The sequence below is a fragment of the Camelus bactrianus genome, chromosome 4 (assembly GCF_048773025.1).
Source record: "Camelus bactrianus isolate YW-2024 breed Bactrian camel chromosome 4, ASM4877302v1, whole genome shotgun sequence".
NCBI classification, from domain to species: domain Eukaryota; kingdom Metazoa; phylum Chordata; class Mammalia; order Artiodactyla; family Camelidae; genus Camelus; species Camelus bactrianus.
Genome location: NC_133542.1, coordinates 56,522,890 through 56,539,694, shown reverse-complemented (window position 1 = coordinate 56,539,694; position 16,805 = coordinate 56,522,890). Strand labels below are relative to the sequence as shown.

General features: G+C 48.1%; 1 protein-coding gene across 6 annotated transcripts in view; it reads left to right on the top strand.

Moving 5' to 3' along the window:
• The window catches only part of PTPN3 (protein tyrosine phosphatase non-receptor type 3), a 131,211-nt gene that overhangs the window by 67,512 nt on the left and 46,894 nt on the right, over positions 1-16,805 (top strand). For all 6 annotated transcript variants that reach the window (XM_074361967.1, XM_074361968.1, XM_074361969.1 and 3 more), the window contains exons 3-8: positions 1,858-1,965; positions 2,042-2,084; positions 4,654-4,732; positions 9,046-9,090; positions 11,306-11,358; positions 15,730-15,850. In XM_074361967.1, the coding sequence (XP_074218068.1) occupies positions 1,858-1,965; positions 2,042-2,084; positions 4,654-4,732; positions 9,046-9,090; positions 11,306-11,358; positions 15,730-15,850 (449 nt within the window). The remainder of the gene's footprint in view (positions 1-1,857; positions 1,966-2,041; positions 2,085-4,653; positions 4,733-9,045; positions 9,091-11,305; positions 11,359-15,729; positions 15,851-16,805) is intronic.

Sequence of the window (16,805 nt, the reverse complement as noted above, 5' to 3'; positions counted from 1 at the left end):
CAACAGCTGTTCTTAGCTCAGCCCAGAGAGCAAGCCAGTCACGGGGAGTGACCCGGGGTAGCCAAGACAACCTCTTGGGATGGGGGCCAGGCTCGGAGGCCTGTTTTTAGTACAAATGTATCCATACTGTATTATATTATATTTTAATTCCTTCTGAGAACTGGGTGAGCCATGGCAATACTGGAATGGCTGAGTTATGCGCTCCACAGGGGAGAGATGCAGGTGGGAACATGCAGGCTCTGGCTTCAAACAGACCATCCACTGATTGATGGCACAAGGCATGGAGCCTCCAGGAGCCTCTGCTCATGAGCTCAGGCGATGGTGTTAATGGCCGTGTGACATTGCTGTAAGACTGGAGGTCATATATAGAAACTGCACAGAATGTCGTGGCTGATCCTCGTAGATGCCCAGTAGGTTATAGTTATTAATAAAACATATTAAACATAATATAAAATCATACAGACAATTTCAACAAGCGTAGCAGACGGCTCTTTGCATCATGAGCTATCTCATAATTTGCGGGGAGACTATCTCATAATTAGGAGTACGTGGACCAGGTCATCTTTTCCACGCTGTCCTGATTCCCTCGTGATGGAAGGTGACCTGGGAAGCCAGAGGAAGCAGCAGGTGCCAAGGCCCTCGCTCCAGCAGGAAAGGGGGACGTGTTCAGGATGTAGGCGTGTCTCCTGTTCCCACACTTTAGACCAGATAATATGACTGTGCCTGGGAAGTGGCTGCCGGAGGGGGCCTGGCAGTTATCTAACTCTCCCTATCCTGGTCACCGTGACCTGTTTTCAGGTACACCGTCTGCTCTCAGGCACTCAAAAAAGCTACCTTGGCTTGTTCTATACATGGTCTATTTCTGACTCATATTGCCCTTAAGTTAAATGGCTTGGTTCAAAGGATTCTGGAGAAGTCAGCCTGTTAAGGTAGAATTTGCGATTTCCCACCCCTGTGCCTTCCTGCTGGGCCAGCTGCTTGAAATGCCTTTTCTTAGCTCCTGCGCCTGGAAGAAAGGCCGGGCACTCAGCCCTGTCCCCATCCCAGCCCCAGGTCAGGGGCTGCTTTCCCTTGTCCCCAGTGGACTGGCTCGTTTGTGTCAGCCTCTCACGTGTTCCCTGTACCCTGAGTGCCCTGTTATGGTCGCTGCTCCCCTGGCCGGCCTCTCTGGGAGGGCAGGACAGGGACACTTGTTACAGCTCTGTCTCCACACCCAGCACGACGCCTGCTCCATGAATACTGAGTCATGAAGGTGGCTGAGTCCTGCTCTGGACATGAAGGGTGGTTGAATGTCCCTGCCAGCTTCTCACTTCAGATGACGGGGAGAAGGGAGGCAGATAATCCTCCAGCGGGTCCCCTGCCAGGTCACTTGGAGGGTGTTTTGAATGGCGTCTGAGTATTCTTAGCCGTCTTCCTTCATGCTGTTAGTAGAGTTTTCTTCCCAGTGTAGGCTTTCATGGCTCCCAAGGAGCCAACACAGACCGACATGGGATTAGCATTTTGCAGTAGATAATCCGTGAGTAGGTCACGGAGAGCTGTCTGTCATCAGGATATCTGAGTTATCCACTTTAGACATTGTCACTTGGGAACCTCAGCTCAGGGGCAGGAAGAAATCTTAGAAAATTAAATTAACCTCATTGTCTTAAATCATATTTACATAGTTTATCTTCGCCCCATTACCATATGTACCATGTAGCTTCTTACCTTGAAATTTATTAAAGGCTTTCTTCTTGTAGGAATAGGTATGTGCATAAAATCTCTGCATGTTTTAAGACTTTTTTGCCTGCAATAAAGACTTATAAACACCAGTTCTTAATTCATCTTAAAATTTTGCCCACTCGACATCCTTTTTCCTAGAAACAAGATACCGGTCAAGTTCTCCTGGATATGGCGTACAATCACTTGGGTGTGACCGAGAAGGAGTATTTTGGTTTGCAGCACGGTGATGACTCAGTGGACTCTCCTGTGAGTACCCTCCCTTGAAGACGTGCCGGGCTCCTGCAAGGTTTGGTTTTATATCTTATGTTTTCTCGCCCAACAGAGATGGCTTGAAGCAAGCAAACCCATCAGGAAGCAGTTAAAAGGTGGGTGTGACCTTCCCGTCTCTAGGTGTTAATGTACCGCGGCCCATTTCTCTCCTCCCGCCCTCAGTGTACCGTAGCAGCTGGTACCTGGATTCCAGGTGGTCCGGGAGACGTGAGTAATCTGACTTCTCCCTGTCTGACTTCTGAGTTAGCAGAGATGCTTCCAGATCAGTCCCCAAGCAAGGGTCCTCAGCCAGCTGTGGCCAAGAAAGAGAAAGGGGAGAGAAGGCAGCTGAGAGCCAAGAAGGCCTCAGTTCTTTTTACAGGAAAGAAAGGGGAAGAAGCATGGCCTTGTTTATTAGCCTAGTGTGAGAGCCAGGATGGGAGAGAGACACACACACCTGCCTAGTGCAGAGCTCCATTCTCTGGAAGCTAAGGCATAGGTAGGTAATGTCACAAATAGACACGTGAGTGTATCCCAGTGCTGCAGGTTAACTCCCAGTTAGGTGGGCTTTCGAACCACACCTCACCTCCACCCTCCACCTGGTTTTCCAGCATCACACTCTGTTCCCCTTTATGCACCTTATGCCCCAAATCTGGCTGAATGTAGGGCCACACATATGCCTCTGTGCCTTCCCTCGGTCTGTTCCCTCTGTTGGGGATGCTTTTCCCTCCCACTTCCCTGTAGCCAAATCTTGCCATTCGTCAAAGCCCCTCGGATCCCATTTCTCTAATAGAAGCCCTGACTCCCTCTCCCCTCCCTTGCATTCGTCACTGTCTGCTTTGAGCCTTAGAGCACTCTGTCCTTCACCTCATAGTTAGTTGTCTTTATCTTCCTTGCAAACCTGCGAGCTCTTTGAAGTCAGAGCCCCTGTCGCGTCCTCTCTGCATCCCTCTTGGTGGCTCCATACAGGAGGTGGCCAGGGGATGGTTGAGGGGTGAAGGCAGGTGGATCTGTACGTACGAGTGCGCACACCCGTGATGCCACATTCCCCACCTGCCCCTCCCCGAGGTGGGAAGGAGTGGAGATGGAGTAGAGACGGGAGACCTGGCTCTGATCCCATAGCTTCCCTCACTGGAGCCAGGGCCTCGGTGCTGTTTCCCCCGTGAGTGGTGTCCTTAGCATTCAGAAGTACCTCAGGGTGCCACAGAGCCGCCTACCTGCCCCCGTTTGAGTTCACACCCAGGCGTGGACAGGTGTTGTCATTCTTCCCCTCACTAACTCACTCTTTCAGCAGACATGTCCCAAGCTCGCACTCTGGCACGGCACCGGGCTACACTCGGGGAATCAGATCCAAATCAGATTTGGACCCTGCCCTCAAGGAGCTCACAGCCAAGTGTGGGGACATAGACAAGGGGAAAGACAGTCCTGGGATAGTCCTGAGCACATGACAGGATGCTCTGAGTGACAGAGGAGGACAAGAAAGGTGAGAGGCATGCCAGGGCCACAGAAATGACAACTTAGAGCAGGGGAGGGAAGGGGAGCCGAAAGGGCATCCCAAGGCAGTCCGAGGACTTAACTATCCCCTGATGGAGAGGTAGTCAGCCTGCAACCAGAGTTAGAGAACCACCACTGGTACCCAGGCCTCTGGACAGAGGTGCATATATAGGTGCGCACACACTATTAGAATCTTTGATTCAGGCCGGAGGCAAAGACGGAAGGTACCACTGAGAAGCGGGGTGGGCAGAGCTCAGAGTGAACTAAGGTAGAGATGAGTGAGGGGAGCAGGGTGGAGAAGGCTTGAGTTTCAGAGAGCAGGAAGGTGCTGAGCATGGGCTAGAAAGGGCCAGTGAATATTTCCTGAGTAATGGAGAGGAGTGAAATTGACATGAAGAAGAGCATGGGGTCTTGGTAGCACAATCTGATCTCCTGTTGCCACATCCAGTGAGGGGAGTGGGCTCATTCTGTCCTTACACATGAGTTGACTCTTGGTGTTGTTGCAGAAAGCCATACTTGCGTGTATTAGCTGTGTGATGTTCGCTAGTCTGTTAGTCATTTTTAGAATTCACTTTGCATTAAAAGTACGAATTATTTTCCAGGATAAAAATAATTTTGAAATGTGGCACTGCACAACCAAAAAAACTCAGTGCTAAAGTCCTGGTGTTGTCATCGGCTGTGTGTCCTAGGACAAGTCACTTACATCACTGAGACTGTTGGCTTATCTGTTAAACAGTGCGATTGACAGCACCCTAGCCTACTCCCAGTCACAGCGATGTTTAAATTCAAGAATGTGCATGAAAATATTTGAAAAGTATGAAATCATTATATATGTGAGAGATTATTTCTTTGTGAGTTTTGCATAGCCTGACTTGACGATTTAAAAAATTCCTAATGCAAATAATGGAGTGCATTGTTTGAACACATGTTTAACCCTAAGTTAAACATGTAATAGGAAGTAGATAATACCTCATTCTATGCTGATGTTGCAAAAATATCTTATTTCTCATAGTCTTGGAGATTTCTGAATTAATTTAATTAACTTATGCACTCCTTTTTTGAAATTAGTCCTTTTACTGATGGAAAAAGCTGTGGTCTAGTGAAAAATGCATCACTTTTGGGAGAGTAGCCACTTACATACATTGACTTTTTTAAAGGGAAAATTTAATTTGTTTTTGAAAAATGTTGTAGGAGGTTTCCCCTGTACCCTGCATTTTCGAGTAAGATTTTTTATACCTGATCCCAACACACTGCAGCAAGAACAAACCAGGTAATAACTTTTTTTTTAAGTTTTCTATTTAATATATAAAAATGAGTAACCACTAAAAATGTACTCTTCATTTTATCACTGTGGCCAAATACTTCATTTGGGTGTAGCTGCACCAACAATTAAAGATCCCAGGAAGAGGGGGGGAGGTGGGTGCACATGTTGAAATTGTAATCGGCGAATCAGTTTTCAGGCTTGGGCCTGCTACTCTCCCTTCCGGGCTTGGCACTGTTCCCAGCACACTCCCATCCACCGCCTCCCACCCGCCCCACCGTCCATCCGGCCTCTCCAGCCCGTTGAGCACCTGTGTTCAGAGAATGGAGTTCTTTTCTGCTCATGCAGGCAGGGAGTTTGTGAAACAGTCATCTACTGATCACACGGCACAGTGTCCCTGAAGGGCTAGGGTTGAGCTGAACTGAGAACTTTGTATGAGATCCCCAGTCGGTAGGAGCTGAACAGAGAGCGGGCTGGGCCGGCTCCCGGCCTCTTGAGAATCACGAGTTGGTGATGCAGGCGGTCTGTGAAGCAGATAAGGGAGCAAGCACTGCCATCCCTGTTTACCCCTCCGGGCCTGGCCTGGGTCCTGGCCCCTCTGGTGTCCCAGCACGTGGATTTTATGGGTGGGGACCTGTGTTTGGACAGAGGGGCAGGCACAGGAAAGTTGTTGCCGTTCCAACATGGACTCGGTTTTTTTCCTTTTTGTTTTTAAAGGGTAATCACATCACATTGTAATTTTTAGTATGTTTAAAGGCCAAATATCAGTCTGTTACTGTTTTGTCTTCTTTGTAGACCTCTTCCCTGTGATTTGACTTGTGTTTACCATTAAGTTAAATTTTAAGCCTGCATTAGATGTCCCGCAGGAGTCATTGGGTAACCATGGGGAGTACACGTGGTCCTTGGAGTTTTCCCCATCACAGCTCCTTACGCTGGTGGACTCGGGTAGTGTAGGGAGGCTCAACCCAGCAGGTCGGTTCATAAGCCAGTGGATGCAAAGTGGTGACATGATCTATGAGAATATGTTTGAAATGACCCTACCAGAATTTCCCCAGGCTATCACTGAGTATCAGATTCAAGATTATTCAAGAGATGCTTTAAAAAAAGGGATACTTTAAAAAAAATGTGTATATATATATATATATATATATATATAGTTTTAATTAGTGGGGCTGTTTTTATCACAACCACACAGAACATATTTTGCTTTATAATGCATTACACAGATGTGTGTGTGTGTGTGTGTGTGTGTGTATATATATATATATATATATACACATATATAAGTTGCTGAAGCAGACAGTTCATAAAACAATACTAAGCACAAAGCACTCTTAAGTTTTCTGTTTCCTTCTTCTAAATGCCAGTTGTGGCTCATTAAATTGATTTTACTACCAACAGAAGGGTTCCTACCCCAAGTGTGAACTGCGCTGCCTAAACTAGTGATTGTCACCCGTCGCCCCATCTCCTCCCTGAGATGCTGAGATCCCCAGCGTACCTGAGCGAAGGGGTCGCTGGCGCCAGCCTAATGCAGGAGCCCCTTTCCAGTGCCCCGTGGTCGTTGGGCTCCACTTCCGTACCCCACAGGAAGGAATCTTCCTCTGAGCCTTCCTGTCATTTGAGGGACAGCTGAGGAAATACAGGGAGTTCAGGATGGAGCGAAGCCTCGGAGAAATGAAGGCTGCTTTTCAGATCTTCAAAGTGCTGTCATGGGAAAGGGAGAATTAGATGTGCTTGTTGGTAGAATTACAGCCGGTGGGTGGAGGCTACCGAGAGGCAGATTTGACTCAATAGGAGTAGCAGACTAGGTTTTGTTCCTACCTAAGTCCCAGGCAAAATTCACTTTGTCTGGCTCCCTCCTTAAAGTCACTGGTTCTGGACTGACTCCTGACCCCATCACCCACCTCCCATCTTAAGATGGGTGGTACCCTGAGTGTGGAGCAGATTGTAGTTGTCACCTCCTGGAATGTGGGCACCCGATTTCCCTTAAGACAGCCGGAGCCATGGCAACACCCACCCCTGTGCTGGTCCAGAGCTGGGGAACAGCCAGGCCTGCAGATCTTCTTCCTAGGCGGGGCCAGGCTTCCACCATTAATTCAAGAAAATATTAATTTTGTTTTGTTTCTACTTAAAGAGTTTTACTTGTATTCCTGGCACACAGTATCTTTTTTTTTAATTGAGGTAGAGTTTATGTACATATTACGCATAATGTCTTTTTGAGGCCCCAGCTCTGTAGCCAATTCAAACGTTAAGTTCCCCTTTAAAGAAATTTAGCTCTCAAGGATCAAAGAAGGAGTAGAGAGGTAGTATTTGTTGTTTTATGTTTGTTTGCTGAGGATCTAGGCAGGGAGGCATTCGTCGCTCTCTTTCTGAAGTTGAGGTCATGGATGGGGTTATACTGCAGGAATGTTGACTACATTTCTGAGGTCAGGCACACCGAGCATCTCTCCTTAACGACTTCCTTTATTCTAGTTGCTAAATGTCTCCTTGACCGCGAGCCTCCACGTCTGCTGTTTCTGATAAATGTAGACTATTCTAAACAGACTGGTAAGCACTGGCGGTCTCAAGGCTCCTTCCAGGTTCCTTGGAGGTCTCCTGAGTTTGGGCATCATTCCACTGTTGACCTCTTTGTGTATGATGTCCTGGGAGTGACTCAGAAACGTTGCTGACTATGTGACAAGGTAGCGTTTGCTGAGTGGCGGTCACAGTCTCCTTTACGTCCCGAGGAAGACATACTGATCAGCTGGGCTCGTCAGGGAGCGTCCAGATTTACCGCTGGATTGTCTATAATTCTCTCCCTGCTCTTCTTTCTCTCAGTAGCATTACAGGATGAGAGAACACTTAATTCCAGCCAAATGTCAGCTTGGATAAACATAGAAGCAGACTAGGAAGGACTGAGTGTGTTCTCCTAGGTGGGAAAGATAGAGATTCCAACATGGAATAAGCATGAGTCAGCAAATACACGTCCCCCGGTGTTCAGCACGTCAAGAGTAGTTGGCGATAATTGTAGTCAAAGTAATATCAGAGTTAGGAGATTGATCCTAAACTTTTTAGTCTTTAGATGCCTGAGAAATTGGTAGCATAGTCAGATTTTTTTTCGCAGCAGGAGTGTCCAGGTTAAAGTAAGACATAACTGACCCCATAAAACCTATCTGAGCATCTGTGTCCTCATCAGTAAAAACCAGAAATAGTGGTACCCACCGCACAGAGTTACTGTGAGGTTGAAATGACCTGAGAAGTGATGAAGTACCACACACAGCCCAGAACTGTGCAAACAGGGGATTGTAACCCCCTGTGAAGCATTCACATCTCAAAACACAGGTGCCTCGACCTTTAAACATGGAAATTAGAAGGAATAATGAGATTGATTTGTCTAAACTGCCAAAATTCTCTCTCTCCTGCCCCTGAACACTTCTGCTGCATCTGTGTTATATTTCAAGAAGTTTCCCTTTTGTCATCTTGGCCAGACGCTGGAATGTCTATCCCATGTGAATCCGGGTTTTAAAAAAGTGGGAGCCAGCAGCCAAGTGTCACATGGATGCCGGGTCCCTAAATATAACGCTCTCTGGGGCCCTTCCCAACCTGCACAGCGCTGTTGGTGCTTTCTGATCCCTGCGCCCTGGATGGAGGGTCCTGTGACTTACCAGGAACTTACCAAGTTCTGCCCACAAATCAAGTCCCGGGTTTTGAAGCGACGTGGCTGGGAGCTCACAGCCAGGCGCAGAATTCAGCTTGGAGGCCTGGCCGCCCGTGGTGGACTGAGGTTGATGCTTTTGCTCGGGCCCCCACAGTTCCTGGGGCACAGGAAAAAGCCCAGCTGGGTGTTTGCAGCCCAGCCAAGGAGGCGTCTTCATAGACCCTCCTCCTCTCAGGAACTTCACACAGAGGGAACGTGGGTGCACAAATGCCGTGTTGAGAACAGCAGCCCCTTGGTGTGCGGGGGCCGCCTGTGGGTCCCAGTGCTCTCGGATGCCCCGAGTTTGAGTGGGAAAGTCCAGGGGGGTCGTGCTCACGGGCAGCGGCACCAGCCGATCGGACATCAGTGGGCTGCTCTCTGCCTGGCCATCCATCCCTAGGACAGCGTGTGCTGGTGGGAGGCCGCCTAGAAATCGCCCCCACCCATCAGCAGCCACACCAGCCACTGTTCCTGAATGGGGCCGCTTTGCAGTGTGCAAAACCAAGTGTCACGTCTGACATTTTAGACAGAGATGTGTGTTTTGTTTTTCAAATGTGCAGGTCTTGTTCTTGACTCATCCCTTTTTTTGTTTGTTTGTTTATTTCAATTTGAGTATTATGAATTAATGAAAACAATTATTTCCTAGGCATTTGTATTTCTTACAACTGAAGATGGATATTTGTGAAGGAAGGTAATGAGAATTTTGCGTTCTTCTTTTCCTGTCAGTTGCCCCAGACTACTCAAATTCCTGGTTTTAATCTAATGAGCTTGCATTTCTGGTAACAGTATTCAATGTAAACAACGAATGGATGTTGAAAGCAGCATCCTGCGTGACATTTTGCCTGGGACATCTGTTTCTAGCCCGGTCTTGATTTAGAGAAGCTGAGGATTTGATAAAGGTCACTTTTAGTTGTTCTAGTTTTATTACAAAAGGTACAGTTCTCTTTTCTGGTAAAGACCTGAGAAACTTTAAAGGGAGGGAGGGAGAGACCCAGAATGTAAAAAAGAGTTTTGTCCGGGAAGGCAAGTCAGGCCCGATTTAGGTCCCCTCTGAGCCCCGTGGTACCTAGAGGAGATGCCTGTTTTCTCTGGGAGACTTTGCTTGAAGCAGGAGCATCTGCCCACGGTTCAGCACGTCTTGTGCATCAGGACCGTCTCTGTGGCTGCAGAGTGTCTGAGCAGCTCAGGGAGGGAGGGCAAATTCCAGGTCAGAGGTCCCTGAGCCACCTCCTCTAGATCCGGAGTTTTCTTTGACTTGTGGGAGACACTGCAGCTGGTAAACGGGTGGGAACAGCCACACCTTGCTCCTACTCTTCCCTCCTCTTTCCTTTTACTGAGGAGCGTCTCAGAAGCCTCCACTGTGCTTCTGCGAGGGAGCTTGTGGTCTGGCTGGGGAGATGAGACAGGAACCCATGAAGCAGTTGGGACCAGCAGGGGCAGCAGAAGCCCCAGCAACAGGGACCCCAGCCTAGATTTCACTGAAGCCCGTCTTGGTGGGAAAGTACACGCTGATGTTTGCTCTCCCCATGGGCTCTCTTGAGTCTCCAGATGAATAAGATGGCGAGAACCCCTAATCGTATCTCCAGACGTGGGGAGAGCATTGAGAAGTTCCAGCCAGAGCACGTGGTTACCTGAGGAAAGATGGGGGCCCCTCAGATAGGGAAGGCTGCCCTCATGTGCATGTGCAGCTTCAGGACCAACCCGCAGCACAGCAGACCAGAAAGGGAAGCCTGGGGAGACAAGCAGATTAGTCAGAGAGGTGGCGGGGGGCGGGGGGGGGTGACATATCTTGGGAACTTCATGGGCTGCCATGGAAACTGCAGGCTTTTTCCACTTCCCACAGGGTTGCTGGGAAGAATGTTTTTAAAATCTGTGTCCCCCCCACCCCCACCCTGCAAGCCCTCACTCTGCTGCTTCTCTTCAGCCCTTTCCCCAAGCGTTCCTCCGCCCAGCAGTGCTCCCTGCCCCAGATCTGCTGGCCGAGCTCCTAGGCAGACCGTGAAATCCGTGTTTGAATGCAGAGAACAGAGATGATTCAGAATACGACAGAGACAGAGACGGAGTCATTGGCTGAAACAGGGTGCTGGGGAGGGCAGTGAGCTTAAGAGGAAAGACGGAGAACAAGTCCAACCCTGGGTTCATGGATTTCTGGTGGGTGGCGGGGAAACTGAGAGGTGGACGGACCATTCCCTCTAGACGGGAAGTTTCAGGAGGGCGACTAGGTCTAGGGACCTTCAGTCATTGTAACTAATTTAATTAAGTAATTTAGATCTGAGAGGAGTTTCAAAATTCAGAATACTTTTCTATTTATTCCTTCTAAGAGGATGTCACCCTTCTAGAAAGTGGGTAACCAGAATGAGGGGGAGGGTAGAGCTCGGTGGTAGAGCACATCCTTAGCATGTACAAGGTCCGGGGTTCAACCCCCAGTACCTCCATTTAAATAAATAAATAAGCCTAAGTACCCCTCAAAATTAAAAAAAATAAATAATCAGAATCAACAGAACTCAGGGATTCAGTTAGAGAAGCCTCACGTCTTTACCAGAAAGAGACAAAGGCTGCCTACTCCTTGATCTAAGAGTACACTTTTCTCATTCCTCTTAGTGATGTGAGCCGACCTTCCTTGAGCAGCCAAAACCCAGCCAACATTAGACCGTTAGCTTCATGGGACTTATATTCATATGTATGATTTTCAGTGTGGAAAAATTCTTAATTTCAGAAACTCTTTCGTATGTTAACATTTATCTTTCCTGTTTGAGATTGGGTTGATTTCATGAAATTCTTTGTTATTATTTGTGATGTTTTTAAATGGTTCATCCAAGAAAAAGACACACGTTACCCATGATCCATGAGTGTTTCAGGCTGCTGTGGGTGCTTGTGACTTTCCTAATATGTTCCTCTCCCAACAGGTTAACCTGCCCTCTTAACTCAGCGGTGGTTCTAGCCTCCTATGCAGTACAATGTAAGTTGCAAAGGATGGACAGGTTGTTCTGGCCGGTATGTTAAGAAACACACTGTCCTCTCCTGTTTGACTGAGTCCCTTCCCCGTCTTGCCCAGGAGTCCGGCTGGGCGGACGTATCTCTTTGGTCGCCCGGCCTGGTCCTCTTTCATCCTCACACTCTTCTCCAGCTCAGGGATGTTGGTTTAGGGGACGTGGGGTTTCCTCCCCAGGGACCCCATGAAACAGAAGATACCTGTTGCACATTACATCTTCCACAGCCTTCGCTCAGAACTGGATTCGACTTCTGTAACACATCCCAGTGGGGCAAATATTTCCACCAGTCACCTCTTTTAGACATGGGAGCTAAGACCCAGATAGGTTTAGGAATTTGCCAGAGATCATTCCTGCTCCTTGCTCAGTGCTGCTCAGAAACACTGCTGAGATCTTAGGCATTTATTTTTAGTTTCAGTAGAGCGGTGGGTTATGTGTTGGCCTATAGCAGCACTGTCCAATAGAAACATAACAGGAGCTACGTATGTAATTTTAAGTTTCCTGGTAGCCATATTAAAGTAAAATGAAATGGGTCATAATTAGCTAATGTATTTTATTTAGCTCAGCATATACAAAATATTATTTTAATATGTAGTCCGTGTAAAAAAAAATAAGGTATTTACCAAGTCTTTGAAAACCAGTCCAGAGTTTACACTTGAGTGCATCTCAGCTTGGACCAGCCACACTTCAAGTGCACATGTGGCTGGTGGCTGCCCTGTGGGATGGAAAGTCCAGATGGAATTTTCCGTCGAGGTCTGTTTAAGCTGAAGTAGGAACCCACTTACTCCGTTAGCAAACATGACTGAGCACATATTCCGGGTCAGGCCTGTGGTAGATGCTGGGTGAGTATGACGGAAGTGTGCAGAGCCAGATGGAAGGTGAGATAGCACTTCGTACTTAGTCAGCAGTGCACCAGCCTAGAACCCGTGCAGAGCTGCGGGTAGCTCGAGACTTAAGACGCCCCCCCCCACCCTCCCGGGAGCCCCATGCCCCCTTGGCTTGTTCCCCTCTTGGCTGACTGCCCAAAGGGGAGTTAAGACAGCAGGAGGGACCAGCCTCGGCAGGCACTGGCTGAAATACTCACCCTACTTTGGTCTCAGAAGAGGCAAAGTAGCAAGAGAAGGCTGACAGGGACTCCTGAGGTGGCCTTAAGCCTGCCTGCTCCCCAGCAGCAAAGCCAGGCCTGGGAGAGGTGGGGGCAAGGTGGCCGAGTGATACCAGGAAGTGGGAGAGAGACCTTCAGCAGTGACCCCACTCATGGGTGAGCCAAGCCCCAGTGCTCATCTCCCCGGATATCCTGCCTCTCCTCCCCCCACCCCACGCCTACCCACACCGAATGGGAGGCTCGGAAGAGGTGGCACAGACAGCGGCGAGCCTCGGCGGGTCTGAAAGTTCCCCTCTCCTGTGAGACATCTGGAACAGACCCAGCCATGTCGTGTCCCCGTGGGAAGTGGCACGGTCACCAGTCAACCTGGGTGGTCAGTGACCACTAGACCCCGTGGACTCCACCTCTGCGAGGCTGATCTGCCGAGGAGACCGGGCTTTCCCGCATCACAGAGCGAGTTTGGTGCTCAGAGCTAGAGCTTCTGGTTTGAAAGGCAGGAGCACGTGAAAGGGTGTAGCTTTGGATGCACGCTCCGTTTAAAATTGGGTCTCCCTCTGCTTCTAGTGTGATAGTACCTCTCAGTCGCTGCTTTCTCACCTGTAAGATGGGAGTGATGCTGGTGATTGTGACACCTTGGAATATGACTACATGGTTTCAATACCACCTATGAAGGTGGTAACTGGAAACGCTTTAGAGTTGGCCCATCACTGTTAACTGAGTCAGTGAGAACAGGGGCTGAAGCTGTGTTACCTGGGTCTTGGCTCTTCCACTTACACCTACGTGACCTGGAGCCTCTTCAGGCCTCAGCCTCATCTGTCAAGTGGGGATGATTACGGTATCTACTTCATGGGGTTGCAGTGAAGATGAAATGTATTAATATATGTGAAGCTCTTAGAATAGTGCCCGGCACGTGGCAGGTGCTGTTTAACTCTATTCACTGTATTTTCCTGTCTGCCCAGAAGAACGCTGTCTAAAGAACAACCTGTCATAAACAGATTACTTAGAGTGCAAATAAAAATTCTAAGCATCAGTGGTCAGGTTCCCTTCTGCAAAGGACTGATAGGATAGGGGCTAAAGAAAGTTATGAGCACCTAGAAAGTCCAAACTAGCTGCAGTGGAAATATTAGTATGACTATCATGCTAATAATATCATAGGTTGTCTGGCAAGCAGTTCTAAGTACAAGTTTCTTATTCCTCCACCCTCAATTGAATATATACATATACATATTTTACCATATTTCTGTGCATACATTTCTTTAAGATTAATTCTTGGATATGAAATTGCTGGATCACAGAGTAAGCCTGAATTTTATGCGATACCCTTTGCCGGATTGTCCCAGAGGGACATCAAGTATGAAGACAAGCCCACCAGTGGTCAGGGAAGCTAACCAAAAGCACGTTTTCTTACTAGAAAAAAGTAAAGTGATCTGTGGGTAAAGAACGTGTACAGACTTGGTGGTGGAAGATCACTGGTGGCCTGTCTATGAGGGTCAAAGAATGAAGTTTTTGAAAATATGTGTTTGTCCTATAATGTTCTCTGAGCCTCTGCCACGTGCTGCTTCCACACCAGCCTCAGGTTGCACATGTAGAGCCCACTGCTCTCCACAAGAGGTCTCCAGCCTGGTAGGGAGGCAGATACGGACCAGCTAATGCTGGCAGAGAGGATGCACTCTTCTGGGTTTGGGGGCGGTAGCAACAGGGGGAGGTCGGTGTGGAAAAGCTTCCGAGGGACGATCCCTGAGAAGAGCCTCCAAAATCAAGTTGAAGTTGGGTGAATAGCAAGTAAAGGGTTTTCCCAGCAGAATCGCTTGTCTGGCCATACATTTGAGTACCTGGGACATTCTCTGTCCTGCAAAATATAAAATATGAGCAGAAGAATGCATGGAACTTACAAGACAAGGTGTTTCCCACATAAGCATTTATTTCCTTTCCCGTCTGCTACAGTGAGCTTTCACATGTATTGCTTCCCCACACATAGAAAAGTGTGTTACTCTGGAGTTTAGGGCATGTGGTATATGATAAATAGATAAAAGCATATGGACTGTGATCAGAGTCTAGGCTCCAAGATACCAGCCTGAGCAACACGGCAGGTCCCTTCCTTGAGTCTCAACTCCCTTATCTGTTTAATGGAGGTAAAAGCAATGTCTTTCACTGTGTTATCGAGAGCACCTAGTGGGATGAAGTCATTGGTCATTGAATTCAACGTGGAAACTGCCCTGTGTTTTGCAAATGGTTTCCAAAGACTGTTAAACTTTGTTTCCCCCTAGTGGTCAGTACAGGACATTGCATGGAGTAGCCGACTGATTCCAAGGGAAAACCGGTTCATTGGTCCTGTGTTAAGTTCAGACATTCGTCAGTGATTTGTAAAGAGAGAACCTTGCTGTTCATGTTTGCGGAAAGGCACAGGGATTGGGACTGTTAATATGATGGATGACTAAATCAAGATATATATCATTTGGACCAGGGACCAGCCTAGGAGTCCCTCTGTAAGGTCCCCCTTCCTCTTCCCTCTGCAGTTGCAGGTCCCCAAAGTGATTTCCTTGACAGCGTCAGCGCCTGTCTTCTGATCTTCCAACTCCTGTAAGAATGTTCTGTCTTCCCAAGAACTCTGCTTTCAGTTGTGCCAGGGTCCAGATTCTTCAGCCCCACCCATTTCCATCCCATCCCCATGGCCTCTGAACATATCCTTGTTCCCTTTCTTCCACAATTCTCTGAACCCCAGGGAAGTAGGTCAAGAAACAGACAGTGAGCAGGTCATTATGACCTCTCTTCTGTCCACACCCATGGTTTATAGCAGGTTGGTCCAGTGTTGTAACAACCTTGGGATTCTACAGAGAGAGTCTGCACAGTGCCTGGTGTGTAGGGCATGGCATGTTTCTGAGTGGCTTCTCTTAATTTTCTCTATCCGGGGGTATGAGTGCAAATGTTATGATGACCACAGAGTATGGAGCAGGTGTGGGATTAGAATAGCACCTGGATTCCAACAGGCTCCCCTTTCCTCCTAGTGTGGCCTTGGGGAGAGAGAATCCAGCTGGAGCCTGCATGACTACTTGGGCGGTGCTGAGGGTTCAGATGATAAATGTGGACTCTGGAGCCAATGAGAAGCTCAGGTGCACGTGGTGGCAGAACTTCTCATAAGAGTATTTCCAGTTAGTGTTTTTGTTGTGATGCTGCAGATGCTGGTAAATACAGACCATACTGAAAAGACGATTTCCCTTTCGTTCTGTGTTGATAGCTCATTTTGGGGACCATGATTCTTCCATTCATCATCCAGGCTATCTTTCTGATAGTCAGTTCATACCGGATCAGAATGATGACTTTTTAACGAAGGTGGAATCGCTCCATGAGCAGCACAGGTGAGAGGTGGGACGGGTGACCTAATTTGGGAACTCAGGTTGGGTGCTGTCAGCCCTCATGTCCCCGTGTGTTTGATGTCTTCTCTTGCTTTTGCTCATGAATCCTCTTTCAAGATGTCGGGGGTCTGAGCCTTTGAGCTCTGATGGTGGCAGATATATTTAGCCTAACTAGCATTTCTGCAAAGTGTGAAATCCACTGAGAGATGGGGGGTTGCTGTGTTCTTTTTCGGGATATTGTTGAAATCAGTTAATTCCTGAAGGAAATGCCCATTTTAAATCTTACTGCCAGGGGAGGGTATAGCTCAAGTGGTAGAGTGCGTGCTTAGCATGCATGAGGTCCTGGGTTCAATGCCCAGTACCTCCTCCAAAAATAAAGAAACAAATAAACCTAATTACTTCCCTCCCCATCTCAAAAAAAAAAAAAAATCCTGAATAAATAAATCTGACTGCCCCTGACCTTACCAGGCAAACCTGTCTGGGTTCAAAACTGCCCTCCTTCCAGAAAGGAGCACCAGCCTCCTTCAGCTGCCTTGGGCCAAGCCTCCACTCGCAACAAATTCGCCCAGTTTTGGCCTCCTCTTCCCTTGCCTCCTTTTACTTAAAGCTGCAATAGCTTTGCTCAGGCCAGGTCAAATAAGGGCCACCCTGCCCGAGAAGACCAGGTCTCAAGGGACCTCACATTCTTGGGGAGGCCGTAAAAACAAAGGCCCAAGCAGCTAATGTCCCTTCGAAAAGGCGCTGCCAATTCTCTCTCCCAGAATTGTTTCCCAGGCAGGAGCCAGCATCCTAAAGTAGTACAGTGACGTTTGGAAGTTTGAGGCCGCTGCTAAAAGGATAGATTAAAGCAGAAAGACCCAAAGAGCACATACTAATTTAGCGACTTGGAAAAAGTGGGGCAGAAATTCCAAAAGGTGACAGTCTTTGTCTCTGGATATGGAGAACCCACTCAGCATGA